The 21518-nt window shown below is 37.5% G+C and overlaps 2 protein-coding genes across 7 annotated transcripts in view; both read right to left on the bottom strand.

Annotated features, from left to right (window-relative positions):
• SPTAN1 (spectrin alpha, non-erythrocytic 1) overlaps positions 1-15422 on the bottom strand; it is a 67416-nt gene extending 51994 nt beyond the window's left edge. For 3 of the 6 annotated variants that reach the window (XM_075060479.1, XM_032797848.2, XM_075060478.1), the window contains exons 1-6: positions 15286-15355; positions 5728-5967; positions 4980-5105; positions 3225-3365; positions 1318-1464; positions 289-422 (exon numbers count right to left, since the gene is read on the bottom strand). In XM_075060479.1, the coding sequence (XP_074916580.1) occupies positions 289-422; positions 1318-1464; positions 3225-3365; positions 4980-5105; positions 5728-5964 (785 nt within the window). In that variant the 5' untranslated portion in view covers positions 5965-5967; positions 15286-15355. Of the gene's footprint in view, positions 1-288; positions 423-1317; positions 1465-3224; positions 3366-4979; positions 5106-5727; positions 5968-15285 lie in introns of those variants that run through there. The other 3 variants (XM_075060477.1, XM_075060480.1, XM_075060481.1) reach the window with 2 other exon arrangements.
• A 414-nt stretch (positions 15423-15836) lies between these two features.
• GLE1 (GLE1 RNA export mediator) overlaps positions 15837-21518 on the bottom strand; it is a 24518-nt gene continuing 18836 nt past the window's right edge. Inside the window, exon 15 of the mRNA XM_032797652.2 lies at positions 15837-15902. Within this exon, the coding sequence (XP_032653543.2) occupies positions 15837-15902 (66 nt within the window). The remainder of the gene's footprint in view (positions 15903-21518) is intronic.

Raw genomic sequence — 21518 nt, 5'->3', positions numbered from 1 at the left:
ATTTAGAGGAGGGGGCTTTCAGACAGAGAGGGAGACAGAACTGCCATCTGGCAAGGAAAAGGAGAGAGATGAGGGTTCTAATGGTAAGGAGAAAAATCAGATTATTATTCTGGACGTCATTCTAGATATTGAGGGTTCTTCAGGAAGGAACAATAAGTAAACTGCAAAACAAAGACATAACAGAGGATGTCAAGTATTCACACAACCTTAAATGTAGTAGAATGCACCATTAGACATGTGTGTGTAGTCAGAGTCACAGGCACCAAACAAATCTGGTCAAGCCTATACCTGTTAAAGCGCTGAACTTCGGCTGCCCCAAAGAGTTTTCCCTGCCTCTGAAGGGCCAGCCCCTTCAGACGCTGCCAGCCTGCATTTACTTCATCCTGCTTAGACTTGATCAGTTCCTCCTCAGGGTGCTGCTCCTGATGAGCAAAAGAAAGATGTCTTACAGTCTATGGAATTATTTCCACAAACACCAAGACAGTTTCCGTGTTTCTACAAGATCAGTTTATAAACACCTTCCCTTTCCTCCCAATCTTTCAACTTTATAGTACTGCAGCAGCCGAGCATCTAATACTTTCATAAGACACTTGCATAAAAACCTATAGTTCTTTTTGTACACTGTAGGCATTTGGAAAAGCAATCTCCTATTTGTCCTGGGATCCCATGCCTTCTCACCCTCAGCTGATAATCTCGTGTAACAAATATCAGAGGGGTAGCCGTGTTAGTCTGCATCTGTAAAAAGCGACAAAAAGTCCGTGGCACCTTATAGACTAACAGATGTATTGGAGCATAAGCTTTCAAGAGCTTATGCTCCAATATGTCTGTTAGTCTATAACGTGCCACAGGACTCTTTGTTGCAGGTGTAAAAAATGACAGTCTTGGATGGCAGTGGAGAAACAGTTTTAACTTCAGGTCTTCATGAGAGTTTGTCAGTTTCTCCTATAAAACCACTCCTCACAGGGTTTTCCTTTGAGGAACATTCTTCTCTAACAGAGCTTTACTCAATCTACCTAGCAGAACAATCCTTGTTAAGAACAATCAGCATTTACAGATCAATCCCATATGCAAGTACAGTTGCCTCTGTTTCTTTCCAAGGTGACACCTGGCATAGCATAGCAAATTTTTGCTCACTGAGTTACAATTGTTGTTTCTACAATTATCACAATAGATTTCAGGTACTTACCTACATTTGTATGCTATCAACTTCTGCACATTTTTGGAAAACAACTATTATTTCAATTTACTACCCAACACTTCTTGAAGAATCTAAACAGCATCACTGAGGAGGCCTTTTAATAACACACCAATTTTTACCTGGATAAGTTTGCCAGCAAACTGGTTTACTTCATTTACTCTTTCTTCATGGGCTGCCAGGTCTGTCTGAAACTCTTCAAACTTCTTTTGTAAAACCTCAACATGCTCCAGATCCTGGCCAAGTTCTTCTGAGGTCACTATCGCTTCCTAGCATATTAGGAAACAAGAAAATCTCCTCTATCACATGCCAACACACAGAAAACCTATTAGAAACTGGAAAACCAGCTGTTCTAGCTGCAAAATGTTGCCACTTCAAAGACAGTTACAGCGGGTATGGGAAAACAAAGTTCATTATGCTTTAAAGTCAGTTTTAAAATGCAGACTTAAAGGAACACTGTGTCAACTTAAAATCCACTTCATCTGAAAAATTTTCCACTTATTATTGTTACAAGCAACACCTAAGATTGCTATAATATAAAGAGATTAGAGAAAAATCTCTCTCTACTTTTTCCAGTTTGGTTACTTTGTTATCAGTTTCTCTACAGCAGTGGTTCTCAAACTTTTTTTTTTTTTTTTTTTGCGCAGACCACTTGAAATTTGCTTAGTCTCTCGGAGGACCACATAACGATCTTTCCAAATGTTGTTTGTACCGTTAGCTAACTATTGTAAAGCACTTTGGATAAAAGTGATAGATAAAAAAATGTTAATAATTAACTTGTTTTTGTTCTATAAATAAAAGCACATAACTCATTTTAATAGCAGTAGTCTTCTGGGAAGGAGGGGGAGGGTCTCTCCCTGGCAACCACAGCCCTGGAGCTGAGGAAAGTTGCCTCTTTCTCTGGCCGTCGCAGTCTTGCACGTCCGAAATTCCCCCATCCCTTCTTCCTATCCCACTGCCCCCTCCCACTTACCCCTATTCCCCGCAAGGCCACCATCTCACCATGCAGGTGTGTCTTCTCCAGGGTCCAGGCACCTAATTAGTGGAGCCATGCCTGAGCAGCTCCACTAACTAGGTGGGTGGCCTTTCATTCTCTTATGTGCGGCCGCCCAGGTGTGTATCTTGGAGGGAATTATACGCGGACCACCTGAATGGAGCTTGAGGACCACAATTTGAGAACCTCTGCTCTACAATCATTTGTCTAGTTTGCATGGGTCTTTCCACTGCAACTATTGTTTCTTTTTGGTTTGGTTTTTAATCAGGAAGCTGTGGCTGTAAAAACTGAAAAATTGGCAGGCATACTTAGGGGCAAGCACAGTAACTGAAGCTACTTGTAACTCTTATTTGACATGGACTAGATATCAAGTTGGCATGTCAGGTTTGCTGATTTTAATGAGGGACAGGTTTATGAAAAATATTTTGTAATACTTAATGGCAGTTACGGAGGATTTACAAGTCTAAACTCCTAGTGCCACAAAACAGTGAGTCAACATTAAGAAAACCTAGCTGATCATTTGTGGCTTTTAAACTTTAGTATTGTGGTTTGTGGTTCTGCTTCTTCAATGTTCAGAGAGGTCAAAAGCAAATTGCTCTCTTGCAACGGTTCTCTAAAGATATTCCAGTCACAGCTAAGTACATATAAACTTTTCAATGGGTAGGCACTCTCTTTCCATACTGGTTCATTTTAGCTTACATGTCACAAAACCTTACTTTTATGTGCTGTAGTTTTCACAATGTAGGGAAGGTACAGTCAACCACTGTGAGACAATCTAAGGTCGTCTTGAGCAAAGAAAACAGTATTATATTTATGGTATCCTCAATATACAGAGAATTTCTCTGTATGCCTACCTTTTATAGCACACAAATAACTACAGCAATTCACAAAACCGTATTTAAATCCCATATGGTGCCTTAACACAATAAGACAGTGAATGTTTTGATAAAACAGATCCATATAAATCCCTTCATAGAGTTGGGATGTTGTAAAGGCTATACGATGCAAGTGGATATTCTTTTAACCATAATATACCTTGTCATTGATCCAGTCCAAGACATCTTCGCATTCTCGCAAGTACTGCACCAGCTTCTGGGCTTGCAGCAGCTTGATTCCCTTTTCACGCATCTTCTCCAGCAACAGCTCCCAGAGTCGATGAAGCTCCTGCAGTCGAGTCTGAAAGACATAAATAAGATGCAGACATCATAATTCTATTTCATAAAAGATTAAACTTTAAAATGCAATTATTTTCTCAACTCCTAAAATGATAGAAATTTCCTTCTGAATCCTATTTTCATAAAGGTTACACTAGGTAAAGCATGGATGAACTTCTGTCAACTAACAAGACCACCATTAGACATTTATGTGTAGTCAGGGTCATAGGATCTGAAAAAGAGTTCTGTGTAGCTCAAAAGCTTGTCTCTTTCACCAGCAGACAATGGTCCAATAAAAGACATCATCTCACCCAACTTCTCTCTCTATAAGCTTTAATGGAAATTAAAAGAAACGCGCGCGCACACACAATTTGCAAAACAGGAAAACAGCTGTTTCACCCATCATTTATAATGCTATGCGCATTGAGATTTGTAACATGAAAGGCAAGTTAGACCTCTGAAAGATCCTCTAACATGGATACATACTTATTAAAGGTATTTAATAGGCTCAGTTATGGAGGTTTACAGGAGAGAAGGAGCTCACACTACATGAATCTCTAACACTGTCCAACAGCATGCTGCAAATCATCAATCAAAGAGGAAGAAAGGCATTCAAAGAGAAAGTGACAGCAGCACTGCACAGTCAAAGATTCACCTACTCGTATATGGAGCCCAACTTGAGTAGCAGTTACTATGGGGCGCTGTGCAGTCCTGTATGGTGTGAAAGACTAAACCATTGACAGGTTACCATTCCAAAACACAATACAAATTAAAGATTAGATTGATCACCATATGTCCCAGGATTTTCAATATTTTTAAAGGAATTAGAGCACTTATTTGAAAAGTAATTTCTTACTTTTGTTAAGGATAAATTACAAGACCAAAATATCCTTATACAATGAGATGGCTATGACTAATATGCATAATTTATAAAGTGTTCTAAATTAATGACATAAAGTGGTCATTCCGCCTCTGTAAGACTCCACCCTTAACTCAGCTGTATATTAGAAATGTAATAAAATTTATCAGTAAATTTGATAATTGTGAAAAGGTCCCATCACCGATTTCTCTTCTTTTTGAAGAGCTTTACCTTTTAAAGCCTTTTTAAGAAGTGACAAAAGAAGAGCTTTAAAATATTTGGAAAACGTATTTGTTCTGTTAAAGAGTTGTGCAACACTGATGTCTGCAAACTACTTATCAATTTGCCTAATTGATATTTAAATTGAATTAAGACCTGGAAAGGGTGAATTTACACCCCCGCTCTCTCCACCAAATAAGCCTTAAAAACCATGATAAGTGTAAAGTAAGAGCAGTAGCTTAGTAAAAACCGGTAAAGTATAGTCAGGAGTAAGCTAGAATAAGAAACATAACCAGTGGAATGAGAATATATAGGAGAATGAGTAAAGTAAAAGCAGTGAGAGGAGGTTCAAAGAAAGCTGTTTTTTTAATAATCCAGAATTTGTCAAAACTTGTAGCCAATATAGCATATCAATAAGTATTTTAAAAATAGACTTGGTGCTGCGATACACAGTTCGGGAGATTTGGAATGAAGAAAAGTTTTTAGAAAAAGGAGATAAACGTGTCTATTTACACTGAAGAAAAAAACTTGTAGAAAACAAAGATTTCTAACACTCACTCTTATAGTTTCAGATGCAAAATGCCCTTCGTTAATCATCTGGTTTCCAGTCTCATCCAGTTTAATGATAGCCCCTGAATTGGCCTGCACCTCAGCTTCAAAGGCTTGGTGTTTCTGCAGTTTTCCCTGTAAGTAAAATGTTAAAGATGATGAATACAATCTGAGCAGCTGCCTTCTTCCACATCCCCCCAAACACCAGTACAGTTATTACACTTTTTGTACTTGTAGTAGCATTCACATACAGTAAAGCAGCACATTTGAAATAATAGCTGTACCATAAGTTTCATGGGTGGATTCAAACATCTCAATTTTAGTTATTTTATTTTTGTTTGCTTATGTGCTGCAGAGTGTTCAAACACTTCAGAGGTAAGCCCTCCCACACAGCATAATTTTCTGCAAATGTAAATTCTATGGGAATAAGAAGAATTTACCCAAATCTACTCACATAATTAAGTGTCCAATGGATTCTGGAAATAAAAAGGTTGTACTGACATTCCACTCTTTTAAGGGCCAACAAGGTTTAAGTGACTAATCCATTATTACAACACTTCATTAACCGTGGATCAACTTAGAAACCAGTTTACTGAAGAAAGCTTTGCAGATGTTTGTATCCAGCTCCTTTTATCACACTATTTTATTTCAGCTACACTTTTACGTTTGTTGCATTTATTCCACAGACTGAACCTGGTACGCTTGGAGGCTAATAGTGCTGCAGTGGAAAGGTGGGAGACACAGAAATAGGACTTACCTGTAAATTGGTTGGGTCTTTGTAATTCTCATCAGATGCAATCTGGAGTTTCTCCTGGATCCATTTTTCCAGCTCATCTGCATCACGCTGGAAAAACTGGAATTGATAGGAATCTTCAAGCTTTTGGCGTCTCAGAGTGGACAGTTCCTTGAACCTGTGGTATCGATCCAAAACTTGCTGGCGCCTCTCTTGGATATCCTCTGCTGTTTCCAGCACTTTTACACCACATGGATCCATTTTCTGAAAGTCAAAAAACTTCAATTAACAACTTTGCTTCTGACATGAAACAAAGGCAAATATGTAAAGATCTGAGTAAGGAAAGTTTGTTTTTAGTCTCACACATGGTTTACTTACAGATCTAGTGTTTCCTGCATAAAGAAACCCTTCTAGCAAGAAAGCATTAGAAAGGAAATGCCCATGAAAAGACTGAACAACCACTTGTTTCTTAAAAGTCTGGACTGGAGATCAAAGAAACCCCAGCAATATAAATGACATCCACCACAAAAGTATCATGCTAATATCTGGTAGAAATATAATACCAGAGTTAAGTACATGGAAAAAAAAGAAGAAAACGGCCCCACTATTGCTACTGAAAAAATGTTTAAAATCTTAGGGTTGTTTATTTAAAAAAATGCTTATAACAACAGAAAGACTAAACAATATTACTGCTTTTTATAGAATGGCTAAAAGGCCCTATTTATGTTCTCCTCATTCTCTTACACAAAGAAACTTGTAAAACAAAATAAAACTTTCTATTTTACATAAAACTTTAAAAACCAGTACACAGCAAGTTCACATTGTATTTCACAGAAGTCAACTTTTGGGGGAAGGAAGAGAAATAGTAGGATTTAATCATTAATTATCCTTCTCTGCTGTATATCTTGATTGCAGTCCTTTTGCAAAAAAAAAAAAAAAAAAAAAAGTATTTTGAAATACTTGAAATATTTTGAAAAGAATAAATATTGCACTCCTGTAGCCACTTTCCATTAAAGGTTTCACCCCCTTCTAGTTTCTTTGTAGCTTCATCAAAATTTAAATGTAAAGAGGGACCATGAGCCTCCAATACCAAAAGTTCTAATGGCACAGAAGTATTAAGGACAAATGGAACCTAAAATAAAATTCTGTTCATTAAGTCAGTGTCATTAAGAGCTAATACACCTAAACATTTAACCAATCAGTGACCATCCCAGAGATTTTTGCAAGTAACATTTTCTGCTTATAAAATAAAATAATTTTTCAGGTTTCACAGTTTACAGGCAAATTCTTACCTTAATGTGCAGTTATTTACATGTACATCTCCCTGTGTTGCTAATCATGTAAATCCTACACATATCAAGATGGAAACACAGTCCAGAGAATGCATCACTCTTATGAGAAAAGTAATGAAAAAAAATCACATACAGGGAAAGACAGGCGTTCTCTAGGAGATGCTGTTGAATGAGGAATTGTTATTTAGTCTCTACCCAGCTGTATGTCTAAATCAGAAATGCATCTGGGTATGATTTCATGCAAAATTCCACAGGTGGGAAAAATATATGTTACAAAAAAAGACATATTTCCTCTTCAGATTACAGACACTTGGAAAGGGACCATCAGATAGAAAGGAACACATGGGGGCGAATTCACACATTCCAAAGCTCTCTTCCAGCACAGTCACACCCTGCTGTAAAACAGCCATTTCAGCAGCAGTTGTTACACTTGTGAACTCTGAGGCCCCACTGCATTGCGGCAGTTAAAGTGAGGGGACAGAAATTCTGCTATGCTTTAATCTTTTAAGTAATAAAAATGCGTGTTTCACCCATTACTTTCCAAGAAAGCTAGCACATGAAAAAGTCTGCATGCACTATATTGTACAAATATACTCAAACTTCAATCTGATAAAAATGGCAACGCCTCAATCAGATTAGCAAATCTGAGTCTCACATAACCATAAACCCCAAATGTACTCTCAGCTCAACTACACGTTAAGTTTTCTGACAAAATAGTTGCTCTTTCTACCGTGTTTAAGCTTAGCCTTCAAGCAGGAATGACGTTGAGAACATAGGCTATTCATTACTAAAAATGCATTTCTCGTGTCCTGTTTTCTAGTTATGATTAAATCAACTTTTTAAAAACTGCTCAAGAGGGGTGGGGTTGCAGAGTGTTTTAATCCTGATCTGCACCTGCTCAAATACATCTTATCTCATTGCTGCCTATTCTGATTATTTATATTACTAGGAAAAATTAAATTCCTGTTATTTCGTTAGATTCCAGCGTTATATTCTTTTGTTATAACCCTACACTTAGCTACTAAAAATGCCTTCAATAGTATATTTTATTTTATATACATATATATAATTTAAAATAGTTAATATCTTATTTAAAATAGGAAATATATTTTGTAATTCAACCAGTTAACTGGGTTATCTTTTTGCTGGAATTTACAAAATAGATTCTTTGTTACTACAGTAAGTAGATCAAGTCAATTGTAAAAGAAGTGCTTTCTTTGGTCTAGCAATAATGGACTGTTCTTTCCTGCAGCAAATCAGCTGACGTAAGCATGCTTCTGTTCTGCCAAAATGTTATCAGCAGTCACTGGGGAGCTCTGAGCATAAAAGTCACCGATGCTGCAGAATGATGCAGTCTGCATTCAGCATTTTCATCTCAAAATTGAAGCAACTCTGTGTGGAGCCAAAGAGCAATTCATTGACCTGTTTCTAAATCTTATGTGGTTTAACTGTATAACTAAAATGTTTCTCCCTTTCTCTATAAAGGACTCCAACAGTATAAACAAGAAAAGCTATAAAAGGAGCTATAAAATTCCACATAAACATTGTTGTCATTCAGATGTATTCAAATGACTACAAAAACAACGAGGAGTCTGATGGCACCTTTAAAGACTAATAGATTTATTTAGGCATAAGCTTTCGTGGGTAAAAAACCCACTTCTCCAGATGCGTCTGGGTTTTTTACCCACGAAAGCTTATGCCCAAATAAATCTGTTAGTCTTTAAAGTGCCACCAGACTCCTCATTTTTGTGGACAAAGACTAATACGGCTACCTCTCTGATACATGAGATCAAATGACTAGCTTGACACCAGATAACTCACTTCATTCTTGGTCTCTGTACTTACAGACATCACATTCCACACATTACCGCGCTAGATGACTGAGACTGGTATAGTGCAAGACCTGCCCCTCCCACTGCAATCTGCACTGGGCTGATAAGGTCAGACAGACAGAAAGTTCCAGACTGTTCAGGAAGGCTGTCTTTATTAAATAGGTTATTTTCTTTTGAAAGCCTGTCTTCTAGATAGCTAAAACCCTCAGAAAAATAGCTCCAAAGTGGCACACATATTCCTTAAAAAATGCTTTATGATACTTCTACATTTTCCATTATTCTGTGAAACTATTTTTTTTTAAAAAACTCAATCAATCAATCGTCTCTATGAAAAGCTTGCAAGTTAATGGTTTTAAAACTACCACTACTTTGTCTCAGACTTACTCTTAAATTTTCAATTTATAATCATAGTTTGTTTTTAAAAAGACTGCAATGGCCAGTGAGTGGAATGAATTTTGAAACAAAAATGTCTAACTCTCAGACTTCAAATGCACTGTATATGCCAAGGATTAGTCTTCTACAACAATTTTTTTTTAAAAAGGAGGTATGCTAAGCATTTGAATGGTTATGTTCAACTGTGTATATTTATAGATACAACAATGCAACAGTAATGTCAGCAACATCATTCAACCACAGAAAGCAGTTGTATCTAGATGGGTTAGCAGAAATTATAGTTGGACAATACAATGGCTGTCAGCATTTTCATTTCTAAATCATGTTTTCAGGGCTTAAAACTTGGCTGTACAATTTGTCAAGTGTTCAAATTCTATATACAAGATTTTAGCTCAAGACCATTTTTATAATTACCCAAAGCTACCGAAACTAATTTTTCAAAAAAGCACCCCGGTATTATGGTGATCAGTACTTTCAGAATGTAATAGTAACCATCTCTTAAAATAAGCACTTACTGTTTAGTATGGATATAGTGTGCATGCCTGCAGCAAGCCATATGCTTTTACATGTACTGCCCTCCTATTCTGACAAAAAAAACCTTAGCAGTTCCAGATACTTTTTTTGTATTCATATGAATTTTAAAGTATTTTAATGATTTTTCATAGCTATTACATTACATGCCTTTCATTTGCTTTCCTTTGGCAGGGAAGAGAAGGGGTGATTCTTATTAAACAAAATCAAATAATATACATAAGTAGTAAGAATTTTATTCACCCCCAATGTCAATTTTAATATGGAGAAAGGCAAGGTGGATGAGATAATATCATTTATTGGACCAAATTCTGTTGGTGGCTGAGAGAGAGAGAAATGCTTTCGAGCCACAAAAAGCTCTTCTTCAGGTCTGGGAAAAGAACTGTAATAAGTAGACATCTTATTTTCACTTGTTCCATTCAGGACTTTCCTGAAGTTTTTAGGGAACTAGTAAGCTGTATCTGAAACATTCATAAAGTTTAAATAGTTAAATACAATTTATAATGCCAATTTTGGTTTTAACTTAATTAATATAAATTATCCAGGGTAAAAAAGGAAGAAGAATTTCTGGAAAGGAAGTATGGTGGGGCTCTTTAGGTCTTTGAAGAAAATTCTGCGTGCTAATACAACGTTGGGAAGGAAGTGAAGACGCCATTGCAGTATATCATATTAAAATCCTTTATGGGTTTTTTTTTAATTTACTGACCTATAAGAAGGGAAATTAATACCCACTCATTTAGTTTATTGTTGTTGGAAAGGATCTAAGTTCACAAAATATCAAAACTCAAATTGAGAGTGCAATTTCAGCTTTAAAAGCATACTGTGTGTCAATACTTTAGGACACCAGTAAGAAAGACCACTCAAATGCTTAGAAACCCCTGCAATACACAAGCAAAAATGAGTATGTGAAGGAAAGTGTTGCAATAATAAATTCAAATGTCTTGGTTTCTGTCTGTTTAAAGTCAGATCATTTAAAGCTGCTGCATATTAGTATGGACTAACAGCAGAATAGGCAAAATTCAAACAGAAGAATCTAATACTGCATTACGTGGACACAAGAAATTAAAGTACAAAGGAACTGAGTAGTGAAAATGAAACTTTAATGTAGGAGTAAAACATTGGACACAGCAGTCTTCTTTAGGTTGATCTCACTGTTTGCGCACTGACAACTGTACATTTTTAAGAATCCAAGATAGTCTTACAGGTTTTCTTTTTAAATTTTGCCATTCTAATTTGAAGATGTTATATAAAATAGCTGAATTTCACCATTAATTACAGTTCATTAGGTACAACTCTTTAACTATAACCGCAGACCTTTAACATAACTATCCAGAGGTCAGCAGGGATTGCACTCTACATTGAAGCTCAAGAGCAGGTAAATTACTTTGACTGCACTGCATCAAAATCTAGAAACGCAGAGTTGAGAAACAGTGTGAGCCCAGTGTAAATAACCTTTTAACTTACAACTTATTTCTTAATATTATCTTGCAATCATCACCTTTTACTGTAACTAAGATATATATTATATATAAACACACCTTATTTTACCCCATAATAAGAGACTTTATATTGTTCTTATTACTCAGCTCAAGTTCTGTTCATTAATCTTATTTGACCACCATTTTACAAAAACCCACACATCAGTGGCTACCCTGCAATTATACAATGATTGCGCAGTCTGTATATATTGACAGAATAGGAAAGAAGGCCAATTTTTCAGTTTACAGTAATTTACATTAAAACAGTACATCACGGTAGATTTTCAGATGCAGTAATCAAAAATATTTTCTTGGCCAAAGCCCTTTAAAGCAAAATAAAACTTAATAAAAGTTAATCAACAACAGTAGATCAGACAAAACTATGATCACACACCATGCATCACAGGAAGGAAAAGAAAATTAGAAGTCAGTGAATTTTTTCTGTTTCAATCTCCACTCCACAGAGTGCAAAAAAGCAACTACTATATTTGCCATGCTGTATTTTATGCTCTAGAGTCTATACACATACACAGCTCTCAAAACAGGTTGGGTTTCGGTACAAAGAGGTCATCACTGCAACAAAGGCAGGCAAATGAAGAAACAGTGACTCCACTACATGCATTTTGTAAAATACCTGGACTTTGAGTTTATGAAACGATAACATGATGGAGGAATGTAGAATCTAAAAGGGAGGTGGAAATCAAGATAATATACCACTATCTACAAATGTAGTAACATAGGTCAAACAAATGCACCTTTCTATTTCCTCTCCTCACCACATGTAATTTGGAATGATTATGTAAGCTGCTGCATGCAACACAGTCCCCACTCCATGCAACAATGTTAAGAATATAAATAAAACAAATCTAATTAAAACGATGGAGAATTGACTTAAGACGCACATCATTTTCCATTTTAAAAAATTAAAGAAAAAAATTACAAGTAAAGAAAGTGATCTCACTCGGTAAACTACACTTTCATATACAAATTCATCAGACAAGATGACTTAAAATACAGCCTCAGAAACAAACATGCTTAACAAGCAAATTTTAAATATAAATCTCCTCCAAAATACTTAAATTCACTTCCCATGTGAAATATGTGCAGTAAATAAAATCTGTGACTGAAAGTATTTTGGGGGGATTGCTGCTCAAGGAGCAGATGGATTATTAAGTATAGCTAATACACTGAATTTTAACATCTTCAGTTCCCTGCATCCTCTAGTTTGCATTTTCCATGAGTATACCACAATCCATGTTCCTGTACAGGGACAATTGCAGTTACGTGCCTTTGGGCTTTCTGAGGCAAGTGCATATCTAGCATGGCATTATCACAGCTTAGTGGAAAACAATTACAGCAGTAAGAAGGCAGATTGCCACTTTATTTGATCCATGGCCAGCAACGGGCACATGGTGCTGGACTGCACTTGGCAGTCTACTTCAACAACATCTGCAACCTGCTCCACCCCATTATTTTGGTGTCTGCTCCAGAGACAAATTGTAGGGTGAGGGAGAAGGAATACTACTATATCAGAGTAAGGAAAGTCTCAGTTTAAAATTACTTGTCCCAGACTGGTGGGCAAGCAAGCAATTCACACCCCAAGAATGAGTCTGATTTTATTCAAAAATAAATAATAGATGAATAGCATACAAAGTTATTCCACAGATAAAATTAGGGCAATGCAGACTTTAAAAATTATTTTCATGAAGTGATGAGAAGGATAGTTTTAAAATTGACAACTCGCAATCAGAGGTGCCACCCTGTCTGAAAAGGCTGAGACTGCTCTTACTTTGCTTGTGCACAGGGAAAGATGATAAACAAGGCTTATTCTGGGATAGGATTAATACCACACTTTAAAATAAAATGAGTTTATTAATCTCACCAACTATGGAGCTCACAGAAACACACCATCTATTATTTTTTATTGTTGAACCTTGGTTTGACCTTTCCAAATACAAGATTTCTGTTGCAACAGAAATGGAAATAAATTACCCCGTGCAAGCACTATAACCTCTTAATTCAATGATTTGACACAGTCCATTGGTTCCATTACTACACTTATGAACCCTTCACAACTCTGCAGAAGTCCTCCTAGTTTTCAATCCTTTTGTTCATTCTTTTTGGAACACATTTTATAAACACACTGCTAGCTCAATGCAAATTTCATAGCAAGGCTGATTTGTTAATCGAATTAAAACTCACAAGGCTATCCAGTGATTTTTTTGTTTTAAAGAACATTTTATTCTGAACCAGTATGAAATTCTGATCAAGGCCTCTCACAAAAAACAATCTTCTACCACTTTGATGTGGACACAAAACCTTAAGGAGCATTCTTGCATCAGGACACATTTTTATCTGAGATACAGAACCATCCCAGGGGCTTTTTTTCTGCATCCTATTCTTCACATCAACACAACAGTCTTCCTGAGCCTATTTAAATCTCAGTGGCAAATTGCTCAGTAGCCATGTATATTTTAAGATTAAAGGATTGGAAAGTACAATCATTTACTGAAAATGATATTAAAGAATCCTGACTCAAGAAAAAGCTATTCTAATATTACTTCTGCATACACATGGACACTTAGAATACCAAACAAAAATAAGTGTTTTAAATATTAACATAAATAATTACACTACAGTAGTATTTGTAAACTGCCAACCCATATTTCTTTTACAATACATGGATAAGTTCCATTCAAACAGAACAAACACAGCTGACATTCCCCTGATTTATCAGGAATATGATGTGCTCTGTAATTACAGGAACAGGGTGAGAAAGCCAGGCCAAAATCCTGATTTATCTTGTAAAATGAGCCATGATCCTCCCCTTTCCCCCTTATGTCAAGCATCTGTATTCTTGCAAAATCACACATTTGGAAAGAGACTCAATCATTCATTTTAGGGGATTAATTTAAAGCTATTTAAAAGCCTCTTCCAGTTAGGATGAAGGATTTTGTTGTGTGTTTCAATCAAGCATTTAAAAAATTCCTTCGTGTAACAGTTAAAAGTCCAGGATTATTAAAAAAATACATTGGGGAAGAAGCTCTCCAGCCACCACCTAGAAACCCAGAATATCTCCCTCACTTTTCTGCATCTCCTGACCTTGGACAGAGAATGGGCTTGTGAAGGCTCAAGGAGGGAAGCCATTGCTGTGAAATGAATCCACTGACTGGGTCATTACAAACAGTCAGCCTCTCTGTGATCAATTTTTCCCTCTCAAGATTTTTCCCCCAAAGCTGGCAGGAGTAATTAGGCTGCAAAGCTTGCTTCAGGGGCGATGCAAATCTCCTCTGCTCTTTTTGTGGGGAGGGAGATTTGCTGGCACGGTTATTTATCAGGGTGTTTATTCGCTCCTCAGGGCAGCGAATGAAATTCCTGCTACTGCTGCTGGGAGCTACACAGGACGGATCCGCGTCGCTCTCTTTCACACGCACACACACAAATCGTCTGTTTCTCCATCCTCACAACCTCCTTCCCGTCCCGACCCCATCAGGAAAGAGTAACAGAAATAAAGCCACTCATTACACTACTATCGTACCCGCCCTGAGCTCGCCTGCACTCAAGCGAGCCCAGAGAGACTGGAGGGAGGGAGAGACTGGTGGGAGGGACAGCGTCTCCTTGCAGAGACTATGTTAACAGCAATGACAAGAAGCGAGCCTGGGAAGAGAATGTCAAAGCTCTAAATCCATCTCTGGGAAACCGAACACTAGCGAGGGCCCCTCGGCTGCCGCGAGCGAGCTGAGGCGAGCCCCAGGGAAATGAGGACGTAAGCTGGGCGCCGTCGCTAAGCAGGAGAGCTTTCCCTGCTGAGCTTCTGCATGCACAGAAGGGACACCCACCGCTACCCCACCCGTCCTCCGGTCGCCGTGAGGCGAGCCTCGGGGAAGACTGGGCTACCTCAGGGCTTTACACCTGTCCCTGCAACGCCTCTATGGCCAACCGGGACTGGGAGGGGCGCGCTACACGGGTCTCTGTCTCCGCAAGCTAAGGGCCCCTGCCAGAGCCCAGCTGAGCTCGCCTTCAACTGGCCCACCCAGCCCCGCGCTCCTTCCTCACCAAGTCCGTGGCAAGGGTCCGACAAGGCGAAGTCACCCCGAGGTCTCCGCCCGTCAGACTACCCGCGCGCCACCCACCGTTCCAGCCTTTATATAGGCTGGCCCGGATATGACGTGACCACTGCAGAACCGTCGCTAGCCACGGAACGAGGCGAATGGCTCTGGCCGGAGCCGAAGGGAGCGGGCCCCACCCCGCTGAGGCGGCTGCCTTCAGAGCCTGCGCACGGAAGCAGCCGAGTGAAGCCGAAGGCGCCTGCCGCAGTACGGAGAAATCCGAACGGTTCCGGAAAGAGTCGAAAGGGTGGGAGAGGCTAGCGGAGGCTGGTCCGCTGGGAGCAGGGCGGAGGCTGCAGTGGCCCCGTGGCTTCTTGCAAGCTCCGTTTTTGTAGAAGCAGGGCCCGGTTTGCTCTCACCCGAGATGAGTTTAGGCCCTTTAATCTGCGTGACGTGAATACCTGAACATGATGATTAACACCGAGCGTATTAGGGGGAGGTAGGAGGAGGAAATATTAAAAACTGAAAATAATTGTAAAAATTGCATTCACTCTTCCATCACAGGCGTTTATTTTCATTCCTTTTGTGCTCGTCACTTTCAGGTTGCTGCCCGTGGAGCATTCCCTGATACAGGTGCAAGAGCACAGTGTTTACATAAAAACATTTAATTTACCATAAAAAACATTTAGGAACGTTTTTGTAATACTACTAAAAGCTGGCCTCTTAAGTTTGCATTTAATGTTAAAGATAATGTAGATGGTTCCTTTCGCAAACCCATATGCAAGGTAAAATAGACAAGGATCAGTTTCAGAAGGTTTGAGTGCTTGCACAGCTAAGAGGTTTTTGCTTTTAGACAACAAAGATGGTGCATACACTTAACACCTACAAAAGAAGTCTTTCTTTAAGAGGAACAGGAGGATGCTGTAATTATACCCCCATAAACTATGTTGTATGGAGGGAGAGAGAGAGTGTGTGCATGTAGATGTATATATAAATAAAATAGCCCCAGTGAAACAGCTAATATATAAATTTTGGTTTTTTTAATAAAGAACACAAACATACATTCTCTTTCAGCTCCTGTGCAAGCTGTTAAAGCAATTAGAAAAAATCATCTTCCACAGATATTGCATCAGAACTTATAGGTCTGCAAGGGAACCATTATCTCTAAGGAAGTACGAGTCATAGCAATTTAAATTGGATCAGGTCCTTAATGTACAATATTTCATGTCTGAGATGTTCCCATTTACTGTATTTGAAATGAATGTGATGCATACATACTTGAAACAAATTATTTACATGCATCTGGGATTATGTAAATACATTCTATTACATTCTGCATTGAGAAGATCTTTTAATATCTTGGTAAGGCAAGATGGCCAACACTCAAATTGACAGAAATGGAAAAAAACAGTTGCAACAAAAAATGAGACTTCACTTATATTAGACACTACTAGATACAATTACGAACTACCCTTGGAAAGGTGGTATGCATTACATTTTGGTTATGCAAATACATTAAGTGGAAGCATTTTAAAAAATAAATTTATTGCTACATTTAAATATAGTTTCAAAACATCATGGCAATCCATTTCATAAGTAAGGCAGAAAAACTCAACATCCTTATAGTATTTATAAAAACATGCACCTTCATCAATATCCCTAAAATATACAAAGCTTCCTGCCTTGCGTATTGTCATAAAAATATGATCCACACTAGAACTTACACAAAATCTGTAATATTTAACCAAAATATTCAATATTTGCATTATCAAACAAACATTATCCAAGATGGCCACAACAGTAAGTATTAGATATTCAAGATGTAATTGAATACATTTTGGTTTGTTCATTATAGGAATGGTTGCTGCGCTAAACACAGGCACAGTGAGAAACTTTACAAGGCACTAATAGGACTTGAGTACCTAACTGTCCTTTGTGCTTTTGACAATCTCCCCCTGTATCCTTTTAATAGCATTCTAGAACAGCTATCAGTATTACCAACTCCAGGCAAATCAGACTTCTAAAAAATATGTCTACTTGTATTAAGGACAGTGTTTTTAAAATGTACTTCCTGGGAAAGTTCAAGATACAAAATTTAAACTATAAACTATACAAATACATATTATTAAACACTGTAGCATAAACTTTATCAGTAGATGACTTCATTATAGATACTCAAAATCTTGTTATAATATTGCTTAAATGTTTGTGGCACTGTTTTGTGAAACACTTTGCCTCAATGGTCATTTCTCAAATACATACAATCATGTTCTTGTCTGAGTTATTTATTTATTTTCATTTAATTTCCTCTCTCAAAACTTGCTCTTCACTAAAGACTATAAACATTTTTGGAGGTCTCGGTGACAAAAAAATGCCAATAAAACATTAAAGTGTAAAATGCTATTAATTTTGCTAGAACAACCTTTACCTGAACTATTTCTGAATTAAAGGGTCTTCATCAAATATACAAAGGGAGAGGGAGAAAAAGAGGAGAAGTCTAGTTGATTCTAAGATACTACTTCAAACAGAGCCCAGGTCAACAACAAGCAAGTGGCTACCATTTGATGGCTGTTAAGTGGACTACAAAAAATGAGTGTACAGCCCAGTTCCCAGTGATTAGGTATCCAACTCACTTTAGCTGTCAGCTCTCACTACAAGGCTGTCAAACCTCAGCAAAAAGGTCAAAGGTTGAATAAGTATACAAACTGAATTACCCGCTCAATACTAGATGTGGCCCCTCCAGGCTGAAGTTGAAACCCATGAGCAGGGCAGTGAGGGAAGGTGGAGGAAGATTCTGGATTAAAAACAAATTCTATACTATGTGCAATGATAGTAGAAGCATCTCCACAATGCCGCCTCCCCCCCATTTGTGAATCAGCCACCCTCTGGGTTAGAAATGTAATTTTAAATTTTCATATTAAATCTCTTTCTGCCAAGACTGTTAATTAGCTATCCAATTGCAATATGGGCACCTGTCCACTAGAAATGGGAGAAATAACAACAGAGCGTAACTGCTACCTCTTCAATGGCCTCTCGGGCAGAGTGCACTCCACTAACTGTCAAAAATCACCTCCCAGTCTGACCTCCCATAACATATTGGTACAGATACCTATAAGAGATTCCCAGAAACTTACTTGGCACCATCACAGGCACACACAGAGACAAGTATACTGCATCAGCTTTAGGTTAAAAAGAGTCTTAAACGTAACATTTTTTTCAAATAAGATTCTAGAATGAACCATTCTTAGACTAATTCACCATTACAATATCTTAGTACAAAACTATTACAGTACTTTATACACAAACTAATACAATCCATGTCTGCCCAATCATAAAGGCTTTTTTCTACATAGGTCAATACCACAGTTCAGTTCATCTTTAGACAAGCCAAGAGGACTGTACCTTCTAATATCTTCATGTGATAGCACAATATCAGTACTGAAGAAGACCCCCCCCCTTTTTGTTTTTTTTTTGTTTTTGGTCAGACTGATTCTAAGCTAGATTTCATATGGTGGATCATGGATGCACAGTTCCTTCTAGTTTCATGAACCTCACAGTAAAGATATTACACACATGCAAAGCCTTTAAAAAAAAAAATCCAAAAAACAAAAAGCAGTGAGCTGTTCTTCAGCAGCCATCATATTGCCTATGTAGCTGTAAAATCAAGTCTAACCCAGGTAAGTAAGGAATGCTGCAGCATTAAGAAAAATCAGAATTTCTAAGTTAAAACGATAGAGCTGTTGATTTTAAGGCCTTCCCTGGGGAAAGATAAAGAGATCAATGCTGTCTTTAAGAACAAAGTGACATTTGACCGACATCTAATCAGCCTTGTTAACATAACCACTTCTTTTGCTGCTCTGGATTTTTAGGCAGCCAGATATAAAATGAATTTTCCTATGGGCTCCAGTGCTGTTAACAATGAAATAATAACTTTAAAATACCTAATCACATAAAATGCAAAAATAAAGTTTTACAGAAGGATTTCTTACATTTAGACCTTAATATGACTAAAGTACTGAGGTATTTCTATTTGCAATTTCATGTAAAACTGTGACAGATTGATCAATTCAGAGCAAAATTCCCACCTGAAAGCCATTGCTTACTGTAAGTAAACCCTGAAGTCTTATGGAGCATTTAGACAAGTTTATGCACTTGACACTTATTCACTGTACTTGTTCAAGATGTGAAGGAGCCTCTCATATTCCATAATACACTGCACAATAGAGTCTGTAAAGCTAATCAAATGCAAACAGATGGCTTAAAATAATTTGCAAAATAAGTTACATGAGAAAAGTTACTGAAGCTCCAAAAGTTACTGTTCAACATAAAATAGGATCAAAGATGGTTAAAAATGTTTCAGCTGAAAATATCCACAGCATCCATGTAAATACAATGTAAGAATTACATTTCTTTGTATTCTTGTTCCTGAATGTAATAAGAAGCCAGATCAGGAAATTCTTTGAACTCCTGTGAAGATGAAAATGGGAAGGAACCAATTTATGACCTCCAGAAGGAAGAAGACAGATAACCCTTTGGTAAAGGAATTTCCTTCCGCTGCAAACATTTCTAGGAAAAAACAAAACAAAAAACCCCAGTCATTTTAGAACCAATGCAAGCAATTCCAAACAATCAAAAGAGATTGGCTACATTATGGAAATATCTGCACCCAACAGGACTCAAGTCATACAGGAAACTCTCCCACTGAAAAAGCCTGGTATAAAAGCAAGAAAACAGATACAAGTCTTTGACCAAATTTGGCTGCCTCAAATTGACCACTGAATGAAAACAATCAATAAGGGCCTAGATCCATGTTCTAGTCATCAAAAAGTGAAAACTAACAGTTTACAAAAAACAACACCAAAAAAAAAAAAAAAAAATCAGGAATACTGAATGCACAAGACCTCTAAATAACCCAATCATTTTAATGACCTCAGACTCATTTTGAACAACCTGTAACAAGCCTTCAACATATTTCACATTTGCTGTTTTTTCTTATTGAAAGTATTTCATTTATTTGGTTTATATATTAATTTAAATTAAAGAAATGACATTTCAAGTTAGAGGGGAAAAAAAAGAAAAATATCTTTGAATGAACTCACAGACATAGAAGCACCCAAGAATCTAACAAGGAATCCATCTCTAATTTAAGAAATATTTATTTTCACAACATTTTTGTCTGAGAAACTCTTGCTGTATCCATTCCTAAACATTAACTTTTAGAGTTGATAGCAACACAAGAATGGCCATACTGGGTCAAACCAAAGGTCCATCTAGCCCAGTATCTTATCTTCAGACAGTGGCCAATGCCAAGTGCCCCAGAGTGAATGAACAGAATAGAGAATCACAAAGTGATCCATCTCATGTCGCCTATTCCCAGCTTCTGGCAAACAGAGGCTAGGGACTCCACCCATCCTGGCTAATAGCCATTGATGGATCTATCCTCCATGAACTTATCTAGTTCTTTTTTGAACCCTGTTATAGTCTTGGCCTTCACAACATCCTCTGGCAAAAAAAGTTCCACAGGTTGACTGTGTGTTGTGTGAAGAAATACTTCCTTTTGTTTGTTTTAAACCTGCTGCCTATTAATTTCATTTGATGACCCCTAGTTCTTTTGTTCTGAGGAGTAAACAACATTCCCCTATTTACTCTCTCCATACCAGTCATGATTTTATAGACCTCAATCATATCCTCCCTTAGCCATCTTTTCCAAAATGAAAAGTCCCAGTCTTATTAATCTCTCCTCATAGAGAAGCCATTCGATACCCCTAATAATTTTTGTTGCCCTTTTCTGAAGCTTTTCCAATTCCAATATATCTTTTTTGAGATGGGACAACCACATCTGCATGCAGTATTCAAGATATGGGCATACCACGGATTTATATAGAGGCAATATGATATTTTTAGCCTTATTATCTATCCCTTTCTTAATGATACCCAACATTCTGCTTGCTTTTTTGACTGCCGCTACAAATTGAGTGGATGTTCTCAGAGAACTATCCACAATGACTCCAAGATCTTTCCTGAGTGGTAACAGCTAATTTAGACCCCATTATTTTATATGTATAGTTGGGATAGTTTTCCAATGTGCATTACTTTGCATTTCTCAACACTGAATTTCATCTGCCATTTTGTTGCCCAATCACCCAGTTTTGAGAGATCCTTTTGTAGCTCTTCTCAGTCTGCCTGGGACTTAACTATCTTGAGTAGTTTTCTATCATCTGCAAATTTTGCCACCTCACT

Source organism: Chelonoidis abingdonii, chromosome 24 (assembly GCF_003597395.2).
Source record: "Chelonoidis abingdonii isolate Lonesome George chromosome 24, CheloAbing_2.0, whole genome shotgun sequence".
Taxonomy (NCBI): domain Eukaryota; kingdom Metazoa; phylum Chordata; order Testudines; family Testudinidae; genus Chelonoidis; species Chelonoidis abingdonii.
Note: the sequence above shows the minus strand (reverse complement) of the source record. Positions and strands in the feature narration are given on the sequence as shown.